The sequence below is a fragment of the Cervus canadensis genome, chromosome 12 (assembly GCF_019320065.1).
Source record: "Cervus canadensis isolate Bull #8, Minnesota chromosome 12, ASM1932006v1, whole genome shotgun sequence".
Taxonomy (NCBI): Eukaryota; Metazoa; Chordata; class Mammalia; order Artiodactyla; family Cervidae; genus Cervus; species Cervus canadensis.
In genome coordinates this window covers 35,312,600-35,334,509 of record NC_057397.1, presented here as the reverse complement: position 1 = coordinate 35,334,509, position 21,910 = coordinate 35,312,600, and the positions used below count along the sequence as shown (strand labels likewise).

General features: G+C 38.4%; 1 protein-coding gene across 14 annotated transcripts in view; it reads left to right on the top strand.

Moving 5' to 3' along the window:
• STAU2 (staufen double-stranded RNA binding protein 2) overlaps positions 1-21,910 on the top strand; it is a 288,944-nt gene that overhangs the window by 162,286 nt on the left and 104,748 nt on the right. For 12 of the 14 annotated variants that reach the window (XM_043483206.1, XM_043483201.1, XM_043483196.1 and 9 more), the window contains one exon: positions 10,417-10,530. The exons of the other annotated variants lie outside the window; for them this stretch is intronic. In XM_043483206.1, coding sequence (XP_043339141.1) covers positions 10,417-10,530 — 114 coding nt within the window. The remainder of the gene's footprint in view (positions 1-10,416; positions 10,531-21,910) is intronic. 14 annotated transcript variants of the gene reach the window in all.

Sequence of the window (21,910 nt, the reverse complement as noted above, 5' to 3'; positions counted from 1 at the left end):
AGCTTTGCCATGGATTGGGCAAGGACTGGTTTCTGGGTGATTCAAGCACATTGCATTTATTGTGCACTCTATTTTTATTTTTATTACATCAGCTCCACCTCAGGTCATCAGGCATTAGATCCCAGAGGTGGGGACCCCTGCTAGAGAACATTTGAAGAAACAGGGACTACAATTGGAGAAGGATACACAGTCCACAACTTCAAAAATTCTAGAAATAGTAGATAGGATAGTATATTAAGAATAGTTTTCATTAATTTCAGTATGTATGTGAAGAACAGATGGATATGAAGTTAATTCATTTATAAAATATTATTGAATACTGGAATTGATTTAGTTAATAAATAAATTGAATATTTATTTATTTAATCACTCTGGGCAGCGACTTAACAAGTACCTACACATGTCAGGTAGCATACTAAGCAGTGGGCACAGGAAGTGTTATGGTCAAGTTGGGGTCAGACAGGAAAATAAAACCAATACACAGAAGATTGGCCACTATTACAATTGAGTCCAGTTTCCAGGGATCAGTTTTTGAACATAATGCAACAATTTAATTAAAAAATTACATATTTGTAGTAAATATGTAATATGCTACAATCTACTGCAGGAAATAATGAAATGCCTTCCTCATGTAATAAGTGTCATTATAGGTGTAATGTGGTAAGTGATCAGGGGCAGTGTGGTTGGCCATGTAAGAAAAATGGGTGGGAATCAACAGCTCTGACCGATTGAATTAGGAAGTATTCATAGTAGAGGGACTTTTGAATAAATTTTAAGAAGTACATAGAATCTTAAGGTGAATTCTAAGAAGGAAAGGAATTGTAGGCAGAAGGAGGTAAGTACTCGAGACATAAAAGGGTACATGTTTTAGAATGCTCAGAATTCAAAGCGGAAGTGTCAGCAAGGAAGCTGAAAAGACATGTCTGTGTTGCTGAGGATTTGAAGTTAGCTGTTAGAGACCGCCAACTTCTTTTTTAAAGGATGGTGACATTGGTTTTTTATTTTAGAGAGATAATTTTGTAGGCATGTGGAGGAGGAACTAGACAAAAAAAAAGATTGGTAGCAGAAAGTCCAATTAGAGGGACTTTGCTTGAATTCAGTAGAAAAATAGCAAAGATTGAATTAAGCAAAGCTAATGGTTGTAAGGGCTTCCCAGGTGGTGTGGTGGTAAATAATCTGCCTGCCAATGCAGGAGATGCAGGAGACTCGAGTTTGATACCTGGGTTGTGAATATCCCCTGTAGAATGAAATGGCCACCCACTCCAATATTCTTTCCTGGGAAATTCCATGGACAGAGGAGCCTGGCAGGCTACAGTCAGTGGGGTTGCGAAGAGTCAGAATGACTGAGCTACGAGCACACAGCGGTTGTGGAGGAGTGGGGCAGAGGTGCAGGTGTTCGCGGTACAGATAAGAGGAGTAAATGGTCTCTTGTGCCTACTTCTGTGAAGGGTACTTTCACTTCTCTGATCAGGAGGGAAGCTAGATGTAATGCACTGAAGAGCAGTTAGAGGCTATCTGAGAATATGTTGACCATTCCAAGAATTTGAGAATAAAGTAAAGTAGGAAGATAGTATGAATGTTTTAGGAAAGGTTCTATTTTTTAATATGAATGTCATGAATAAACTTAGAGGAAGTTAATAAGTTCCATTTTAAACATGGTGAACTTGAGTTGCCTTTGGGACTTTCAAAGTCAGCTGTCTGGTAGGCATTCGTCAGTGGTTCTGGTGAACAGCAAGAGGGCATAGGACACAGATATTCGAGAGTCTTTGGTGTGCAGATGTAACTGATGCCATAAAAGTAGGTAAGACTGACCAAGAAAAGTGGGCAAAGACCTCGGAGATATTCCCAATGAATACTAACAGTTTAAGGGATTGGTTCATTCATTAAGTCAACTGAAGTCTATTGAGCACCTGCTATGAACCGGGTGCACTTTTTGGCACTAAGGATATAGTGTAAATGACAGTCAAGTGTTCTGTCCTCGTGGAGCCATCATCAGGATGGGATTGATGGGAGTGGGATGTGGAATATGGCCAGGGCGAAGGGAACAGGACAAGTGGAAGGGTACACAATCACATCTGGACACAAGATAAATTCAAATGATTAGTCTCCTAAGGTAATAATTAATTGGAAATTAATTGGGAGATTAATTATGATTATTTTGACTTAGTGTTGCCAGCTGTTGTATCAGTGTATCAAATAACTATACCTTCTAATTGTTTAATGGCTTGCATTGAGGTATAATTTACACCTGATAAATTATACCCATTTTAGTTGCATAGATTGATGAGTTTTGAAAAATGTATGCCACTGTGTAACTACAACCACAGTCAAGATGGGGATGTTTCTATTACTGTGAAAAAATTCCCTGTTGCCTCTTTGTAGCCTGTTTTTCTCACCTCTCTGTGGCTTGGTGGCAACCAGGCTATCCTTCGTTAGTACTAGATTAGTATTGCCTAAAATTTTGTAAAAATGAAATCATACAGCGTGAACAGACAGTTTTGTTTCCTGCTTCTTTCACTCACTGTAATGTTTTTGAGATTGTTCATGTGCATATCAGCGGTTTGTTCCTCTGTGTTGCTAAGAACTAGTTCATTGCATGGACATATACCACAAACTATCAGTTTATCTGTTGATGGACATTTGCGTTGTTTTCAGCTTGAGGCTATTATGAATAAAGCTGTTTGCGACTATTCATGTACAAGATTTTGTGCAGAGTTTCCAGTTCTCTTGAAAAAAGTACCTCAGAGTGACATTCCTGGGTCACATGGTAAGTGTCCGTACAAATTTACAAGAAGCCATCAGATTCTCTTACAGAGTGCTCTATCAGATTGCATGGGCTTCTCTAGTGGCTCAGTGGTGGAGAATCTGCCTGCCAATGCAGGAGACGTGGTTCAATCCCTGGGTCAGGAAGATCCCCCTAGAGAAGGAAATGGCAACCCACCCCCATATTCTTGCCTGGATTCTGTGGACTGAGGAGCCTGGCGAGCTACAGTCCATCGGGTCGCAAAAGAGTCGGACACAACTTAGAGACTAAACGACAAAAGCAACAGGAAATCATGTTACCTTCCTCCCAGGACTGTATGAGGGTTTCATACATTGATGAGTCTTACTCTATGAAGGATACAGTGCTGTCTCATTGACATTTTAGTTTGTATTTTCCTGATGACCCATAACATGCACTTCTTTTCTTGTGCTTGTTGGCCAATTTTCTCTTTGTGAAATGTCCACATTTTTTTCTCAGTTTCTGGTATCGATTTTTAAAAATTATTGTGTCATCAGAGTTTTTTATATATTCTAGATACAGGTCCTTTCTGTTGCAGATATTATCTCCCTGCCTGTAACTTGTCTTTTCAGTATCTTAATGGCATCTTTTAAAAAGTGGAGAAGTTTTCAATTTTGATGAAGTTCAATTTTTTGTTTTTTTTCCATAAATTATACCTTTTTTGTCCTATCTAAGGAATATCTGACTACCCCAAGGTTGCAAAGATTTTCTCTGATTTTTTTCTAAATGCTTTCTGGTTTATGCCTTTGTGTTTCATGCTGATATTCATTTAATTTTTTGTGTATGGTATGGGTGAGAGTCTCTTTTTCCCACAGGATAATCAGTTGTTTCTGTACCATATATGTACTGTGTTGTTTTACTCTAGCTGCTCTTAAGATATCTGTTCATTTTTGGTTTCACCAGTTTGGCTGTGCTATGTCTAGGGTTGTTTTTAATCCTGCTTGGGATTCATTTAGCTTTTTAGATTACCATAATGTTTCTCATTAGTTTTGAAAGATTTGGGGCTAGTTTCTGTTTGTTTGTTTGTTTTTTTCCAAAAAATTTTTTTTGCCCTTTTCTTTGTCTTCTCCTTTTGGGATTCCAGTTACGTATGTGTTGAGCCTCTTGATATTGTCTTTGAGGTCTTTGAGACTATTTACAGTTTTTCACCATCTTTGGATTGTGTAACTTTGGTTGGTTTATTTTCAGATTTACTAGTTCTTTTCTCTGTCCTCTCCAATTTGCTGTTGAGCCCATATAATAAATTTTTCACTTCAGTTATTCTACCTTTTTGGGATGGGGGCTTCCCAGGTGGCACTAGTGGTAAAGAGCTCGCATGCCAGTGCAGGAGATGCAGTTGGATCTCTGGGTTGGGAAGATCCCTTGGAGGAGTGCATAGCAACACACTCCAGCAGTCTTGCCTGGAGAATCCCATGGATAGAGGAAGGAGCCTGGCAGGCTACAGTCCATAGGGTCGCACAGTCGGACATGACTGAGCGACTAAGCACAGCACATTGTATCTGTTTGATCTAACATTTCTATTTGATAATTTTTTAATTGGTGATGCTATCTACCGTCTCATCCTCTGCCACCCCCTTCTCCTTTTGCCTTAAAACTTTCCCAGCATCAGGGTATACAGAGTGCCTATATAACCTATTTTCCTTTGACCTTGAAGAAAGTTTTCCTTGTTAAAAAGTTATTTCTTTGCAAAGCCTGTAGATTTTCATGTAGCTTGTTTTACATATGTAAATGGCTGTGTGTGAGTGCATCAAAGCCTGAGTACAAACTACAGAAGAGAGGAACTTCTTTTCTTGTAGATGTGTAAATTGACTGTTAAAAATTTTGTAGTGTTTTGTTTTGATGGAAATGTAAAACTAAAATAATTCTGTGTGTGTATGTATCATTTATATATTAATTGGCTGCCTCCTTAGACCTTCACTGGCATAGTCAATGAAGCAGAAAAGGAGTGAACAAAGATTTAGGATTTGTGTCATGTACAAACTCACCACTTAAAGTAAGAATGCAGTTATCTTCCTTAACATTACTGAGAACACATCTGTTGTTGCATTTGTTGGACAGTTTTTTTCTGTGACTTTATACTAGAAATAAATCTGTACATCACTGCTGGATTTTGTATACCAAATAAAGTCGTGTAATTTTCAAATCTTTTCCTAAGCATAGAATTTCCAAAAGAGAGAAAAGATAATTACAAGTTGAGGCTCAGTCTGTATAATGTGATTTCATTCATTCACTTATCCCTTTAGAGGCATTAATGTGACAGGCACATTGTATGCAGAGTAAAATAGATTACTCATCCAGCTAAAACACTGGTACATGACTGAGCATGTTAAATATATGTTTACATTTTAGTTATAAAGGACTTGACTTTAGTTATGAAAAGCATTGAGGAAATAAGCTTTAGGGAAAGTCAATTACAGACATTATCCTAATGTAATATTATTCTTCATAATTATACATTATGTCATATCTTAATTTTTAACATTATTATGGGATGTGTTATTCTAATAATACCTATTATTTATTTTAATGGTAACCGTGAGCCAGGCATCATTCTAAGTACTTTTCCTGGGGGAACTTCTTTTATTTATCACTTATAAATTTGTTAGTCATAAATAGATAACAGTGTGGATTGGTATTACTACCTGGGAAAGTGAAAGTGTTTGTTGCTCAGTCATGTCCAACTCTTTGTGGCCTCATGAACTGTAGCCCGCCAGGCTCCTCTGTCCATGGAGTTCTCCAGGCAAGAATACTGGAGTAGGTTGCCATTCCCTTCTCCAGGGGATCTTCCTGATCCAGGGATCAAACCCAGGTCTCCTGCCTTATAGGTGGATTCTTTACCATCTGAGTCACCAGGGAACCACCCAAATAACTGAGATGATTTACATGTTCTCAAGTCATCTAAAAATGTAGTTGCTATTGTTTAGTTGCTGAGCTGTGTCTGACTCTTTTGTGACCTCACGGACTGTAGCCCGCCAGATTCCTCTCTTCTGTTCATGAGATTTCCCAGGCAAGAATACTGGAGTTGTTTGCCATTTCCTTCTCTAAGGGATCTTCCTGACCCTGGGATCAAACCTGCATCTCCTGCAATGGCAGGAGGATTCTTTACTATTGGGGCACCTGAGAAGCGCCCCCGCCCCCCCAAAAAAAGGTGTAGTTAAGAAATATTTATTACCAATTTACTTATTAGAGTAATATTTATCAAAGAGTATTGTTTTATGCTTTGCTAAGAATATGCTGATTTTCATGTTAACAAACATTTAGATCTTTTGTACAGCTAGTGTGCAGACTCTGCAAGAATCAAACATGTTTGGAGTATTCTAAGATCTAGTGCTAAATTGCCACTCTTCAGCTCTTTGCTGTCTTCACCCATCCTTGGAGGCAATAGCTACAGTGGGATCTCTGCCTGCTGCTGTGGACTAAATTCATGAATGGGAGGTGTGCTCATGAAACATGTTTTCTTGACATAGTGATGATATTAATTATCAGACGTCAATGTACAGACCTTTATCTTAACAATCTATTGAGCAGCTTTCTTTGAACATGGACCTTTTTTACACTCTCTTCATTTTTGTCCCACAGTGGGTGACCGTTAAAAATATGTAACAGACAAGTGGTTAACCAGTTCCCTGATGAGATTAGTAAAATAGTCGTCCGACATTAGGGAATTTCTCAACCTCTGCAAGAAACAATTTGATTCAACTTTTTGAGAGGTAGGGGGTATAGAATTAAAATTTTTCATTTGAATGGTCCCTCATGTTTTCAGAAGGGCATGAAAAAATTCACATACCTAGCTTTTTATATGTTATTTTATAGCTTATAGTATTTTTCCTTATTTCAGTTTTTTTAAGGAATGAGGATATTTATTCAAATCAAATCAAGGTTTGCCATTTAAACATATCACAAATTGAGCTTTGAATTCTTTATTTCTTGAGTTATCTGAATAGTCTCAGACACAAATCACTTCTTCTTCTTTCAAGAAGAAGAAATCTCTAGACTGGCGGAAATTGTTAACAGCATGCACAATTATAGCATCTCATCTGGGTTTATGCGATTACAAATCAAACTAGGAAACTTATTTTAACATAAAAATTATTATAGATTTGCAAATTTAAAAGGAAGCTGCATTATTTAATTTGCACATATTGGAATTTCTGACCCATTATTTTTAGTGGAATATTTTTTGTAAGCCCAAGAGAAAGAAACAAAATGTCAATTTGCTGTGGTCAATGGTGTTATAAATCCAGAACTAGTGCTACAACAGTGTAAGAATCAAGATGAGTTGTGTACATTTTAGAATACAAAAGATAGCAAAATTATATGATTCATAAACAGTAAATCTTAAATATAGGAGATGATTCTGTAGTTTTCTAAAATTATCTTTATTCATTTTTCTTTGATCAAAATCAAGATCTATGACACTGGAATATTATCATTGTACATTGGAAATTTTAGGGCCACATTTGTAGAAACAGCAGTTTTGTTGTAGCAGAAATATTTCACCCATCAATCCTGAAGATTTGTACATTGTAGAATGCAGTGGAATATTATTACCCTAATTATTTTAGCCTAGAGTTCTAAGATCCCTGGTTTCTGCTGATGCTTTGAATCATCAGAAGCATTTTTAGAGTTAGATGAATTTTAAAATGTCATTCATACATTATTCTCCTTTAGAAATTCAGTTTTATGAACTCTTATGTTTCTATGTCCAGGAAGAGAATAAATAACTGAAGAGCCATTTCCAACCTGTTTTATTGGTGATTGATTATATAAAATATGATTCTTTCTTAAGACCTTTTGTCTGTATATTGTAACTTTTTATTTAATTTGAAATCATGTCCTCAAGCAGTAGTTTCCTATTTTTTTTTTTTTTTACATATTTTTATCTGTTTGGAGGGAGCAGTCTCAGTGCAGTGAGGGTATAAACATGGAATTTTATTTCTCCAGCCACCACTTTTGCCCATGATTGGTCATATCTCTCATTCATGTTTCTTTTTATATTTGGCAAACCCCATGGTTTTCTGGTCATCTTTAGTTTTGAAAAATTTAGTGCAGTTCACTGTAAAACTACAAGCTCATGTCCACCCCCGCCACCACCTCCCCCCCCCCCACAACTGCCAACTGTCTGTTTTGGCTCAAAATACACAGGGGAGGGAGGGTTTACGGTGATTTCCTCTTGTCTTCCTCATACTCCAGCACCTTTGAATATTGCGATTGGTGGGCTGGGGACTTGATCTGCTTCTGAGGCATGTTCCTCCACATTCTACCTCTGTTTCAGGCCTGGTCACTCCTCTGATGGAAGCCCTGCAGGTGGACTAGGGGAGGGGAGGGACTAGAGGAGGCTAAGACTTAGCCTAGTTTCATCCATTACTAGTTTCCTTGTAGATGATGTTCACTTTTTTTTCCCTTTGTTGAAGTATAGTTGCTGTGCAATATTATGTAAGTTTCAGGTGTGCGATATGGTGATTAACAATTTCTAAAAGTTCTACTCCATCTATAGTTACTGTAAAATACTACATGATTTTCCCAGTTCCCTCCATCCCTGAAGGGCAGCCATGTTTCATTTGGACTTTACCAGTGATCCATGCCCCTAACTTTGTTCTTGGTAGATGTCACTTTGCTTGGCCTGAGAAGCCCTTTGGCTTCTGCTGGGACTCTTTTTCATTGAGTCCTACATGTATTGTTCTACCAATATTCAATGTCTGTAGGATGTCTAATATTTTACAAGATATTGCAAGCTCATGGTGAATTAGAAGAAAAGTTAAATCTTTCAGTCCTGGTATCCAAGCCACTGATGGAAGTGAAGTTTGAAATTTATTTTTTGACTGGAATTGTCTTGTGCTCTTTTTGTCCTTCCTAATTTTCATTTCTCTAGAAGAAAAAAATAAAGCTGCAGTAAGTTGGCTGACATATGAGCATGTTCACTATCAATGTGGGTATTTAGGAGAGTGTCTTGTCTTTCATATGGTCTTTCAATTGATGTCAAAAGGTGATTATATTTTATTTTAAAAAGCATGTTTTTTGATAGCACTGTATCAGACATAATATTTTAACTATACTATAAATGGTTGTGAGCTATAGCTATTGTAGTGTCACCATTGATTGACTTTTGCATAAACCTGTTATGTGGTAAGTTTCATTCCCCCCCTCATATTTCACTGCTGCATAGTAAACAACAGCCCACATTCTTGAACTCATACACTGAGTGAACTTTTAATTTGCTTAGGAGGTACAGTGAATTCGAACTGTCATCAAATCCTTTCCCCAAAGTTAATTTGGAAAAAATATTTTTATAACAAAATCTTTAAAGTGCTTTGGAAACAAAGCTTTGTATGTTGACTTGATTTGAACCCTAAACTACTTTTTATAGATTCCAGGAAGTTTCCCTGCCTTAAGGGATACTAATGGCGAATCTTAACAACCTTACTGGTTTAAAAATGTTATTAAACCATTAGATGAGGATTTATATCATTTTCTGTCAGATCCATATTATATGTGTGTGTGTGTATATATATTTATTTATCACAAAAGCAACACTATTTTTACTTTATTAGCTTAGAATTCAGAGAAGGCAATGGCAACCCACTCCAGTACTCTTGCCTGGAAAATCCCATGGGCAGAGGAGCCTGGTAGGCTGCAGTCCATGGGGTCGCGAAGTCAGACACGACTGAGCGACTTTCACTTTTCACTTTCATGCATTGGAGAAGGAAATGGCAACCCACTCCAGTGTTCTTGCCTGGAGAATTCCAGGGACGGGGGAGCCTGGTGGGCTGCCGTCTATGGGGTCGCACAGAGTTGGACACGACTGAAGCAACTTAGCAGCAGCAGCAGCTTAGAATTAAACACTGCTTGATAGAACTTTTTTCAAAGTAGATAAATGGAAGGATGGAAATTTTTCCATCGGGCAGATGGACTCACATTCCCCTACCCCCACCCCTCATACCTTACCTCTGATAGAGTGTCTTACACATGGTTTTAATAATGGTTGGTTGTATTCAACTAAAAGAAAAATAATATTATAGTAACTTTATTTTGGTCTGTACATTATAAGTCATTTCAGTTTAATTCATTTTGATTGTAATGTCAAAATTCCAGACAGAACATGGTATACTGAGATACATACATACATATATGTGTGTGTGTGTGTATGTGTGTGTATGTATAACATTGGTTTTATAGGGACTATAAGGTAGAAATAGAAGAATGTCAGACCAATCAAGTGGCAGTCACACACACATAGAGTCAAAGATGAAGAAAATTCAGGTTGACAAAATTTTATTTGATTCAAATGAACTTGACTTATGCTGACCCTGGAGTCCTTTATGCATTATGAGAAGTTGGACAAAAAAGATGAGTGTAGCATTTAGTTGTGAATTTTTCTTCTAGCTGTACTAATGTAGAGCACTCTGCCAAGCATTTCCTAATACTCTTTTAAAGAATATTAATATAAAATATTAATTAAAATTAATAGAATCTCCATAGATCTTCGAGTCCCAGTAAGGTTTTAAATATTTGAATTGTGTTCTGCATAAGTTACGTGAAGTTCTTCTTGAAAGCTAGAACCTTTGCAAAGGACCGATTGCATCTGGCTCCCTTTTACTGGTGGCGTTCAGCAGCTTGCGTGTGTTCTGTTATAGGTGCACTACTGTGATAGACAGAGTGGCAAAGAGTATGTGACCTGTCTGACATTAGCCCCTGTGCAGATGACCTTCCATGCTATTGGAAGCTCCATTGAAGCCAGCCATGACCAGGTATAATGTGCCACTACCATTTTGCTGTGCTATGGCCCAGCTAAGACATCCCAGACCATCAAAGTGGAAGCTATATGCACACATACAGCTTTGCTTACCCTAATGTATCAGCCACTAGTGCCATTTACTAGACTTTTGAGAAATCAAAATTCTGTGCGTGTGTGTGTGTGTGTGTGTGTGTGTGTGTTGGTAACCTGGTATCTTAGGAAATGTAAATTATTTTAGACTTCTGGTTTGTGATTCATTATTAAACATAGAATTCTCTTATAAGGAAAAAGTAATGGCCCTATGTTATTTTTATTTTTAATAATTACATATGGAAAGAGGGTCAGCAACACAATATAGATAACACTGGAATCTCACTATGATAAACTCACTAAGATATATGTGACTTAGTTCTATTGAAGAGAGTTTCATGTTACAGAATATAAAATAACAGAGTAAACTTTTACAACCATCCAATTATTCTCATAACTTGGGCTATTATTAAAATGACATTCCAGTGTTGTTTTTATTTTTAAAAGTTTTAGTTCTGAAATAAAGCTAAAAATCTGAAAAGTGTATTTTCTGAAAAGACAGATGCCTTTGATTGTTTAGACAGCAACTTGAGAGTGCATCCTGTTTATAATACATATTTTCAATTAAAATAATCATGAGATTAGACTAAACTAATGATCTGGGTCATAGAATTTCTAGTTTGGAGTCAAAATAAATAGACATATATAGCTTACTGTATGACTAACCAGCTGTGCTTTTTTAAATTAACCATTTTCATGCAGAACATTCGTAACACACTTTCATATCCTTTTCTCAGTAAATTTGAGAATTTCTAATAGTCTTGCCTGACTCTTCTTTTCTGAGTAGTATCCTTGCATGAAAAGAATAAAAGAGCATAATAGTGTTATCTTCTCAAATACATGGTTTATTGTCCAGCCCAAACAAGACCTAAGAGAAACATTCCTAAGGGCATACCTCTCTAGTTCATGATGTCCCTGACATTATGGATTTCCAGTCATCATTTGATTGGTGAAAAGGCATTGTGGTGTTTCGGAAGGAGCAATAATCTAATTGTAACTAATCTGAGTGTTAGTTACTAACCACAGTATACATAAGCTGCTACAGCCACCTGGGTGAATACTATCATCTCTTTGGGACTCTGTTTCCAAGGATGCTAAGTGAGGGAGTTGTGTTAGTTGACTTGCAAGATTCATTCCAGTGCTGCCATTTTACAATGCTCTAAGTAATCTTTGTTCTTTTGGTTGAATGAGTCCAGCCAGTCGTTAACAGATAATAGCATGCCAATCTGGGAAGCAGCTTAGAGGTCTCGCCAGCACTTCTTAGGGTTCAGCACTGATGTTAGCTCCAGCTGCAGAAGAGACTACAGCAGGGCTTGGAGGCCCAGGGAGGAGGCACATCTGACCTAGATGATGGAATATTTTGTGTTTCCCTGTATAAAACTGTAGCTGAGCCATATGTCGGGTGCCACAGATGCGTGGTATGAATGGTTCCTGCTCTTATGGAGCACACACGCCAGCACCTTCACCCCTCTGAATAATTTGCAAGAAGTCTATCTGCTGCTTCTCCAACTCTATATATTCACTCATGCCAAAAAACAAAGGGCAACAGCAGCATGAGATATCCATCCTGCAAAGGTCTCTCCTTAGGCAAAGCAAATAAATAAAAGCATTCTCAGAAACCCACACACTTGAGACGAGCAGCTCACTGTTAGCAGAGGTAGCTTTTGCTATAAAAGAGTATTGGATTGGGAATGGAGACCGGAATCAGACCCAACATTGCTGTGAACTAGCTGTGGGAACTAGCTTGTTTCGTCACCTCTGGACTTTGGCTTCTTCACGAGTCAAATAATGAGGCTGGTTCAGACTTGCTCCAAGTCCATGTATGTGGATATATATACCAAGTGGCAGGGCTACAGTTAGCCCATAAGGCATTTTTACAAATTAGAAAAAAAAAATGCACCTCTGACTCAAAGCATCCGATAGAAAGTTGTCATAATAGACAAATCCACAGTAACTACAGGGCAAACCCCCTCCCAAACAAGGTGTGTAGTGCACAACCTGCAGAACTGCACACAGTGGTCTTATTCTGCATTTATCTGGAATGTTAGTTCCTCCGTGGTAAGTAAATAAAGAGATTTTTATACTAAAGGAAATACAACTGCATTACAGGTGACACATTTACACGAAATTTCAAGATGAAAAAAAAAAAAAGAGTTCTAAAAAAATAAAAAGACTTCTAGGAAATACGTCAAATGGATGGGTGGATAGACAGATGCATAAATGGAGCCATGACTAGAATGACCATGCTGTTTATCAAACACTGTGCTTTGATGGCCTCAGAGGTGCAAAGTTGGGGGGGGTGGTGTGATCAGTGCCCCTTGCCTTATGCTTGGGTAACTGGGCTCCTAGAGGAGAGCAGACATGCAGGGAACCTCTGCTCCACGTCTTCTGGCTTTTCTACATTGTGTCACCATTTCCTCATACCGAGGGTCTGTCTGAGCAAAAGTTACTCCCCTCACCATACCAAAAGCATAGGCTTCAACTCATCAGGTGAAAAGATGGGCCACTGAATGCTTTTTCACCTATTTTGTTCTGTTTTTTTTTTTTGGAAATACTAGAAAACAGGAAAGTACTTTAAAGCAAGAAAAATTACTATTGTTTAATAAGTGTTTTCTATTCTTAATTCATCTGAACCACTGCAATTGAACAAGAGAATAGTATTTGGGAAAAAAAAACAGTATATGTAAAATTTAGCGGCAGTCCTTCCTAGGAAACTCAGATTGTTCTTATGTATATAGAAAATGAGGATGAGAAATGGAAGACATCTCTAGCCTTGAACCTTTACAGCTCACCTCCTCCTCCTTCTTTTTTGGGTATTGGAGCTCCAGGTATTTGTTTTAGGTTGACACTACCAGCAACATCAAGCATCTTAGTACAGACTTGGCTCACTGTGATACCTCATTTTTTAAAATTAAGTTCTATTGTAGTATAGTTGATTTACAATATTGTATTAGTTTCCACTGTGCAGCAAATGAATCAGTTATACATATATCTGCGCTTTCTTAGATTCTATTCCCACATAGATTATTACAGAATACTGAGTAGAGTTTACAGCTTGTCTTCTTAATAAAAAAAAAATGTAACTCTAGAACCCTAGTAAAGTGGAAACTGAATGTGTGGTATACCAGTGCATTCCCCTCACTATACCAAGAATAACAGGATGGGAAACATTAAGTGAAATTCTCTGTCAAGGTCAATATATATATGCAAAATAGTCAGGGAAGAGATTCAGTATCTATATGCTGGTGATGCCCAATTGTACAGAGCTCTTAATTCTCCCTTTCCCCCATCCTAAACATGCTCTTCCCTCTTGTTATCTTTGATCTCCTTTCTCTTCTATCCATCCTGGTAAATGACCATCTACTTTGTCGCTCAGGCCACGCCCCTTGAAGCATCCTTGCCCCCTCTCTTCCCCTACATCCAGTCCTAACTTGTCTTCCTCTAAATTACATCTCCAATTCAAACACTTTTCACCACCTCCAGAGTTACCATTCTAGTTTAAGTCATTAGCATTTTTAACCGAGACGACTGCAGTAGTCTCTAAACTGGCTGACCAAAATTATTTTTAAGATATTCAGATCATATTGCTCAGCTGCTCAAAAACTTCCATTGGCTTCTCATCACACCTGTTGTAAACCCAAAACTTTTGTTATGGCCTCCCAAGTTCCTGTGAGATGTGGCCCCACTACCTCTCCAGTTTCAAATCCTGCCAGTCTCCTTTTCACTCTGTCCCAGTCTCACTGGCCTTGTGGCCAGTTGCATCATAATAGATGAAAGAAACTCGACTCAAAAGGCTATGTTCTGTAGATGTGATATATGTGATGCTCTGGAAAAGGCAAAAGTATAGAGATAGAAAATACATCGATTGTTGCAGAGGATGGCGAGGGATTGACCATGGTGGGGGGGGATTGACCCTATATCATCATGGGGGAGTTTTGGGGGGTGATTGAGATGTACTGTATCTTGATTGTAGTGATAGAAGTGTGACTGTGTACATTTGTCAAATTCACAGGACTATACACTCAAAGGGGTAAATTTTACTATATGCAGATTACACCTCAATAAACCTAACTTTAAAAAACCTCAGACTCATTATTTTATCAGTTACTCATGTGGTATTGATCCCAGGGAAACATGGAAGGATGTCATCCTCTATACTATGTTCTCTGAGTGTTGGGTCCACATTGGGAACGTGCTGTGTTTAACTAATAACCTGGGTTAGAGCTCCTCTGAATACCAGTGGTTGATTAAGGCCTCCTAGAATAATTATTAGTCTCCAAAAACTGGTCTTAGCCTGCCCCTTTCTGACTTTAGGGAAAGGGTCTGTAGGCCAGTGTTTCCCACTTGGGAACTCTGAATTCTCATCCAGGCAGTGGACAGCCTCATTCAGGGCGGTATCTGCCTGGAGGTCCCCACCTGTTTGGGTGAGAATGTTCTACATGTGTTCGCTTTATTCACCATAAGAAATGTGATATTATACATTCACATTAGTTTAGAATGTTTAATTGTCCAGAACATAAATATAGTTTGAATTTATAGGTGTTGAGTTTTGTTTTAGAAACATTTGTTAACAACTATGTAGGAATCCCTCACTAGATACTGGAGCATCCAAAGATAACTGCCTTAACAGTCATTATAATAAGCCAGGTAACTTATTATAGTCCTCTCTGAGCCAGTCATCTTGCAAAATTTAAAATTTATAGATCATATGGTGATTTTAGGGACCATCATCCTTATTTGTAAGTCAAATTAAAAAAAAAAACACTTATTTTTAAGATTGAGCTAGTGAGGATTTTGGTCAGTATTTTTCAGAATATCCTATTTGGAAATTAAATTTATATTGTAGAGTGTATATTAGTAAAAGCAAAAATAATACTGCAGAAAGATTTTTAGAATATCCTGTCTTGGTATAACTCAGAAGATACTATCTGTCCTGTCTCCTGGCCCGATACCTTTCTGCATCTTTATATATCATTCCAAAATGTTACTGACTACCTCTCCCTCTCTGTCTCTAAATTACATCAATCACCTTCTATTGCGGCCTCAAAATCATAAACTTTCTTACTTGTCTGTATATTTTCTGTTTATTCATTTTCATTCAGACTCATTATTAATCTCACCAATTTCACAAAGACTGGGTAAGCAAGATTAGTCAAAATACTGTAGCTTAATTTCTGGTTAACAGTGTTACCACTGCCTACCTTAATTTTTTCAGATTAGCTCTGAAACTCACCTGCTTTATGTAACTAAAAGAATGAGTTAATAAATCAACCACCTAACGAAGCACTAACTACCCAATGAAGTGTAACCTGTCTGCTTGTGTTTGCTGTAAACCGACCTCTAGTCATCATCACTGCTGCTGCTAAGTCGCTTCAGTCGTGTCCGACTCTGTGAGACCCCATAGACGGCAGTCCACCAGGCTCCCCCGTCCCTGGGATTCTTCAGGCAAAAACACTGGAGAGGGTTGCTGTTTCCTTCTCCAGTGCATGAAAGTGAAAAGTGAAAGTGAAGTCGCTCAGTTGAGTCCGACTCTTAGCGACCTCATGATCTGCAGCCTACGAGGCTCCTCTGTCCATGGGATTTTCCAGGCAAGAGTACTGGAGTGGGGTGCCATTGCCTTCTCCGAGTCATCATCACTAAGTGAGATTATCTTACAGAGCAAATGACAATGCATATTTAACACATTACTTAGAATCTTAGAAATCAATGATTTTACAAGAGAAAAGGAACACAAGCCAAATTTGTTTTCTTTTTTAAAAAAATTGAGGTGTAGTTTCAAGTGTACAACATAGTGATTCACAATTTTTAAAGATTATACTCCATTTATTATTTTTATAAAACATTAGCTATATTCACTGTTTTATACTATATATCCTTTTAGCTTATTTATTTTATGTATAATAGTACTTCCTCATCCCTTACCCCCAGTTTGCCTCTCCTCCCTTCCTGCTCCCCATGGGTTACTACTAGTTTGAACAATAACCAGATTTATATATAATGTATTTACCGTGTACTAGATACTGTGCTAGACCCGACTTATATTATTTAATTCTTCCGATAACTTGATGAGGTAGGAACTGTACCATTTGCTTACTTGTTTCACTTGCTATATTGCCTTTAAGGGTTTATGTCCAGGTTAGTAAAGTCAAGTGTAGTTCTTAATACCTGTGCTTTGACTAGAATTCAAGGCAGACTTCTCAACGAAAGGGCAACCATTAAACTGAGAATTTACAAATCTTAGGAGTATTTTCTTCTACTTTTGATTAAATCCTGTTCATAGTTCTTTTTCTGATTAACTACAGGTCTCTTTTGAGTAGTTGGGGCTTCCCTGATAGCTCAGTTGGTAAAGAATCCGTGGTTGGGAAGATGCCCTGGAGAAAGGAAAGGCTACACACTCCAGTATTCTGGCCTGGAGAGTTCCATGGACTGTATAGTGCATGGGGTCCCAAAGAGTCAGACACAACTGAGAGACTTTCACACTTACACACTCACTTGAGTAATTGTGTCATAATGTCTTACAGTTGTATAGTAATGTAAAATTAAAAGAGAAAAATACATGACACATACTATCTAAGTATATGCTATCCCCCTGATCAACACTATCATACTGTAGACTGTAGACTATGTACAGAATTTCGTAGTGCTAGAGAGTCCTAAATGAGAGTCCTTCCTTGCCCTTTAGTCTAATGGAGTGTATTAGCTAAGATGCTTTTGGCCACAGCTAACAGAAAAACTGACTCATTTTGGCTTAAATAATAAAAAATCTTGTTATCTCACATAACAGGAAGTTCAGAGGAAGGGTGAACTCCAAGGTTGGTTGATAAAGCTGCTCAATGATGTCCACAGGGGTTTGGGTTTTACTTCATTTATAAACTCTGCCATCCTCTGCTTTATCCCCTGTGTCATGGAAAGATGGCCACGGTGGTTCTCTGTGTCACTGGTCATATAACCACATCTTAGGAAAAAGAAAAAATGAGTTCTGATCTCCATCTGTCTCTTTTTCTGGGGCAAAGATGTCTGTAGCTGGAACTCCTCCTGCCATCTTTTCTTCCCAGCTCAGGCCTGGATTGTGTCGGTGACATGCCCACAACTAAACTAGTCACTGGCAAGAGAAAAGAGATGGTTATTGAGGGTTATTGAGGAATCAACCACAAGGACTATCATGTGAGGGATAAAATGCCACATAAATAATTTACAATTTCCTAGTAGACCCACTTAAAAACTAAAAAGAAACTGATGTTTAATCTTCATAATATTTTTTTATTTAACCCAATATATCTAATTATCACTTCAACCTGTAATCACCTTTTTAAATTATTGAGATATTTCATATTTTTTATACATCCCATTTTGGACTAGCCTCTTTCAAGTGCTCAGTGTGTTAGAAAGGATGAACTCCAAGGGCATTATGACTCAGTCCTTGCCTGTGTCTCCAGTCTCACCCTTGACCATTCTCCATGTGCCTAACTTGTACCCACACTTTATGCCATGGAATGTTTGTTCCCACATCTCTTCCTTTCTTGTATCTGTCTTTCTTTGCACTGTTTCCTCTGCTTGGGCCATTTGCTCCTTGCTTATAAGAGACATTTTGTTATATCCATCAGATTCAGCCAACATGTCACTCCAGTCAATAAGCCTTCCCCAAACCTACTTTCTTTGAAAATTTTTAATTGGAGGATAATCACTTCCATGTTTTATACAGCAGCTTCCCACTAGCTATCTGTTTCACATCTGGTAATGTATATGTTTCAATGCTACTCTCTCAATTTGTCCCACCCTCTCCTTCTGCCACTGTGTACAGAAGTCTGTTCTCTGTGTCTGCATCTCTGTTCCTGCCCTGCAAATAGGTTCATCAGTACCATTTTTCTAGATTCTGTATATATGTGTTAATATAATTTGGTTTTCTCTTTCTGATTTACTTCATTCCGTATAACATACTTTAGGTTCATCCACCTCACTATAACTGCCTCAAATTCATTGTTTTTTATTGCCGAGTAATATTCCATTGTATGTATATACCACAACTTCTTTATCCATTTATCCGTTGATGGACATCTAGGTTGCTTCCATGTCCTGGCTATTGGAAATAAGGCTGCAATGAACATTGAAGGTACATTGTCTTTTTCAGTTATGGTTTGCTCAGGGTATATGCCCAGTAGTGGTATTGCTCAGTCATGTGGTAGTTTATTCTTATTTTTTAAAGAAATCTTCGTACTTTTCTCCATAGTGGTTGTATCCATTTATATTCCTACCAACAGTGCAAGAGAGTTCCCTTTTCTCCACATCCTCTTCCAGCATTTATTGTTTATATATTTTTTTGATGATGGCCTTTCTGTCCAGTGTGAGGTGATATATTGTTGTGGTTCTGATTTGCATTTCTCTAATAATGAGCAATATTGAATTTTTTCATGTGTTTGTTGGCCATCTGTATAGTTTCTTTGGAGAAACAAAACCTACTTTTTAACATCATCCCACTGTTACATTGATGAAATGATTTTCCCATTATTTTTTTCCTTACCAGTCTACCCCATTGAGCACTGAGGTCCAGGGTGGTGTCTTCTTTGCCTGAGTATTCTCTGTGACTTTGCTCTGGCATGATAAAACTGATAGTGTTAATTGCTAAGTCATGTCCAACTCTTGGACCGTCTGTGGCCCCATGGACTGTAGCCCAGCAGGCTGCTCTGTCCATGGAATTCTCCAGGCAAGAATATTAGAGTGGGTAGCCATTCCCTTCTCCAGGGGATCTTCCTGACCCAGGGTTCGAACCTGGGTCTCCCGCATTGGCAGGCAAATTCTTTACTGTCTGAGCCGCCGGGGAAGCCCAGCAGGCTCCTCTGCCCATGGGATTCTCCAGGCAAGAATACTGGAGTGGGCAGCCGTTTTCTCCTCCAGGGGATCTTCCTCAGCCAGGTATCAAACCCAAATCTCCTATGGCTGCTGCATTGCAGGCAGATTCTTTACCACTGAGCCACCGGGGAAGCCCACTTAGGAGGCACTCAATATATATTTATAGCATGGAAATGAATTTCTGAGAAAATTTAGAATGACTTGGATTTGGTAGGATGCATTTGATAGAACTGATGAGAGAAATAGAATGTTTGGCCCAGGTTGTTTCCTCTGGTGGTGGCTTTATAGGTACATATTTTATGAAAGCATCTTGAGGCCCTCCAAATGTGACCTCAGAGTGTCTAAATAATCTGAATACATGTAACTGTCTTTAGGAATCCATCATAGATCTCCATTAATTTCTTTACTGATCTATTTGTAAGTTTGAGTACATCCTTCTCAGTGTCTAGATTACTTTTTTCAAGTTCCAACACTGCTTTCTGGTTCTCGCATTTCACAATGTAACATACATATCAGGAGGGCTTCTCAGGTGGCTCAGTGGTAAAGAATCCGCCGTCCAGTGCAGGAAACGCAGGTCGATCCCTGGGTCAGAAAGATCTCCTGGGGAAGGAAACGGCAACCCACTCCAGTGTTCTTGCCTGGAGAATCCTATAGACAGAGGAGCTGGGTGGGCTACAGTCCATGGGGTCACAAAGAGTTGGACACAACTGAGTACAGGCACCATTTAAGTCAATATTCACTGAACAGTGTCATGGAGGATTGCATCCCTCTGAATATAAAGAAGCACAGACTTCATAGGTTTGAGCCACAACTTCCCAAGACAAATAGGGCTTTGTATTACTTACTATAAAGGACACTTAAAGACTGACATTGTAAAAAAAAAAAAAAAAAGACTGACATTGTGTAGTAGCAGGCTTCACTGCATTGTCCTAGACATACCTGCAATAGAGTTGTGGCATTCTTTGTATTACATGGACTCAGTGTGAGTTTTGAACTTCCCTTTTTCACTTGCTGCACTCTCAAACCACAGTGCTGAGGACCATAGAGTTTTGAAAGAGAAGGAATAAACACTGCCATTGGCAGCTTCTAGGAGGTTCTGGAGCTGCCAAAATTCAACACGAAACTTGGTTTTTGTTTATTTTTTTATGAAATAGGATGCTGAGAGAGATACTAAAAAGACACATCAATCTTAATGTTTGTTTTGGGAAAGTGCTTTCATATTTGTTGTTTTTGTATTTCAAGATATTTCTTTTATCTGAAACTTACCCCATGATTATAGGAATAAAATTTCTTCTGCTGGCTTTTCATTTGCAATATAAAATTCCCATTGTACACAAATATATCATAGTTAAGGCATTCAATTACATGTTTTTTCTTTACATTTTATATGTCAGTAATTAGTCCAGTAGTTCGAATAAGCATTTTTGTGTTTTTTCCGTTCTTTGTAAATTTTGTTTATTTATTTTTAATTGGAGGGTAATTGTTTTACAATGTTGTGTTGGTTTCTGCTTCAATTCAGTTCAGTCTCTCAGTCATGTCCAACTCTTTGCGACCCCATGAATCGCAGCACACCAGGCCTCCCTATCCATCACCAACTCCTGGAGTTTACTCAAACCCATGTCCATTGAGTCGGTGATGCCATCCAGCCATCTCACCCTCTGTCGTCCCCTTCTCCTCCTGCCCCCAATCCCTCCCAGCATCAGGGTCTTTTCCAATGAGTCAGCTCTTCGCATGAGGTGGCCAAAGTACTGGAGTTTCAGCTTCAGCATCAGTCCTTCCAATGAACACCAGGACTGGTCTCCTTCAGGATGGTTTCTGCTTACATCAGTGTAAATCAGCTACAAGTGTACATATATCCTGTCTGTCTGGAGACTTTCTCCTGCTTACCCGTCCCACCCACCTAGGTCACCGCAAAGCCCCGGTCTGAGCTCCCTGTGTACACAGCGGCTCCCCGCCAGCTCCCTGTTTTACACATGGTAGTGTATGTCAGTGCTGCTCCATCAGCTCATCCCACCCGCCCCTTTCCTCGCTGTGTCCACAAGTTCCTTCTGGCTTTGTTTTTTAGCTGTTTGTTTTTTAATTGAGATATAATTGAAACATAACATTGTATTAGTTTTAGGTGGATATTTGTATATATTGTGAAAAGATTACCACAAGTTTAGTAAACATCCATCACCACACATAGTTACATATTCAGTCATATCTTCAAAAAATACTTCAGGGGGGAAGGTCACCAGGTAAAGCTTCTTATCACTGGGTAGTTATTACTTAATGGACTAGAACAGGAATCAGGAAACTACAGCCCGGGGCCAAATCCAGCCTACCACCTGAACTGAGAATGACTTTTAGACTTTGAAATTTGGGGGGGAAAATCAAAAGAAGATTAATGTTTCATGAGATGGGGGCTTCCCTGGTGACTCAGATGGTAAAGAATCCGCCTACAATGCAGAAGACAC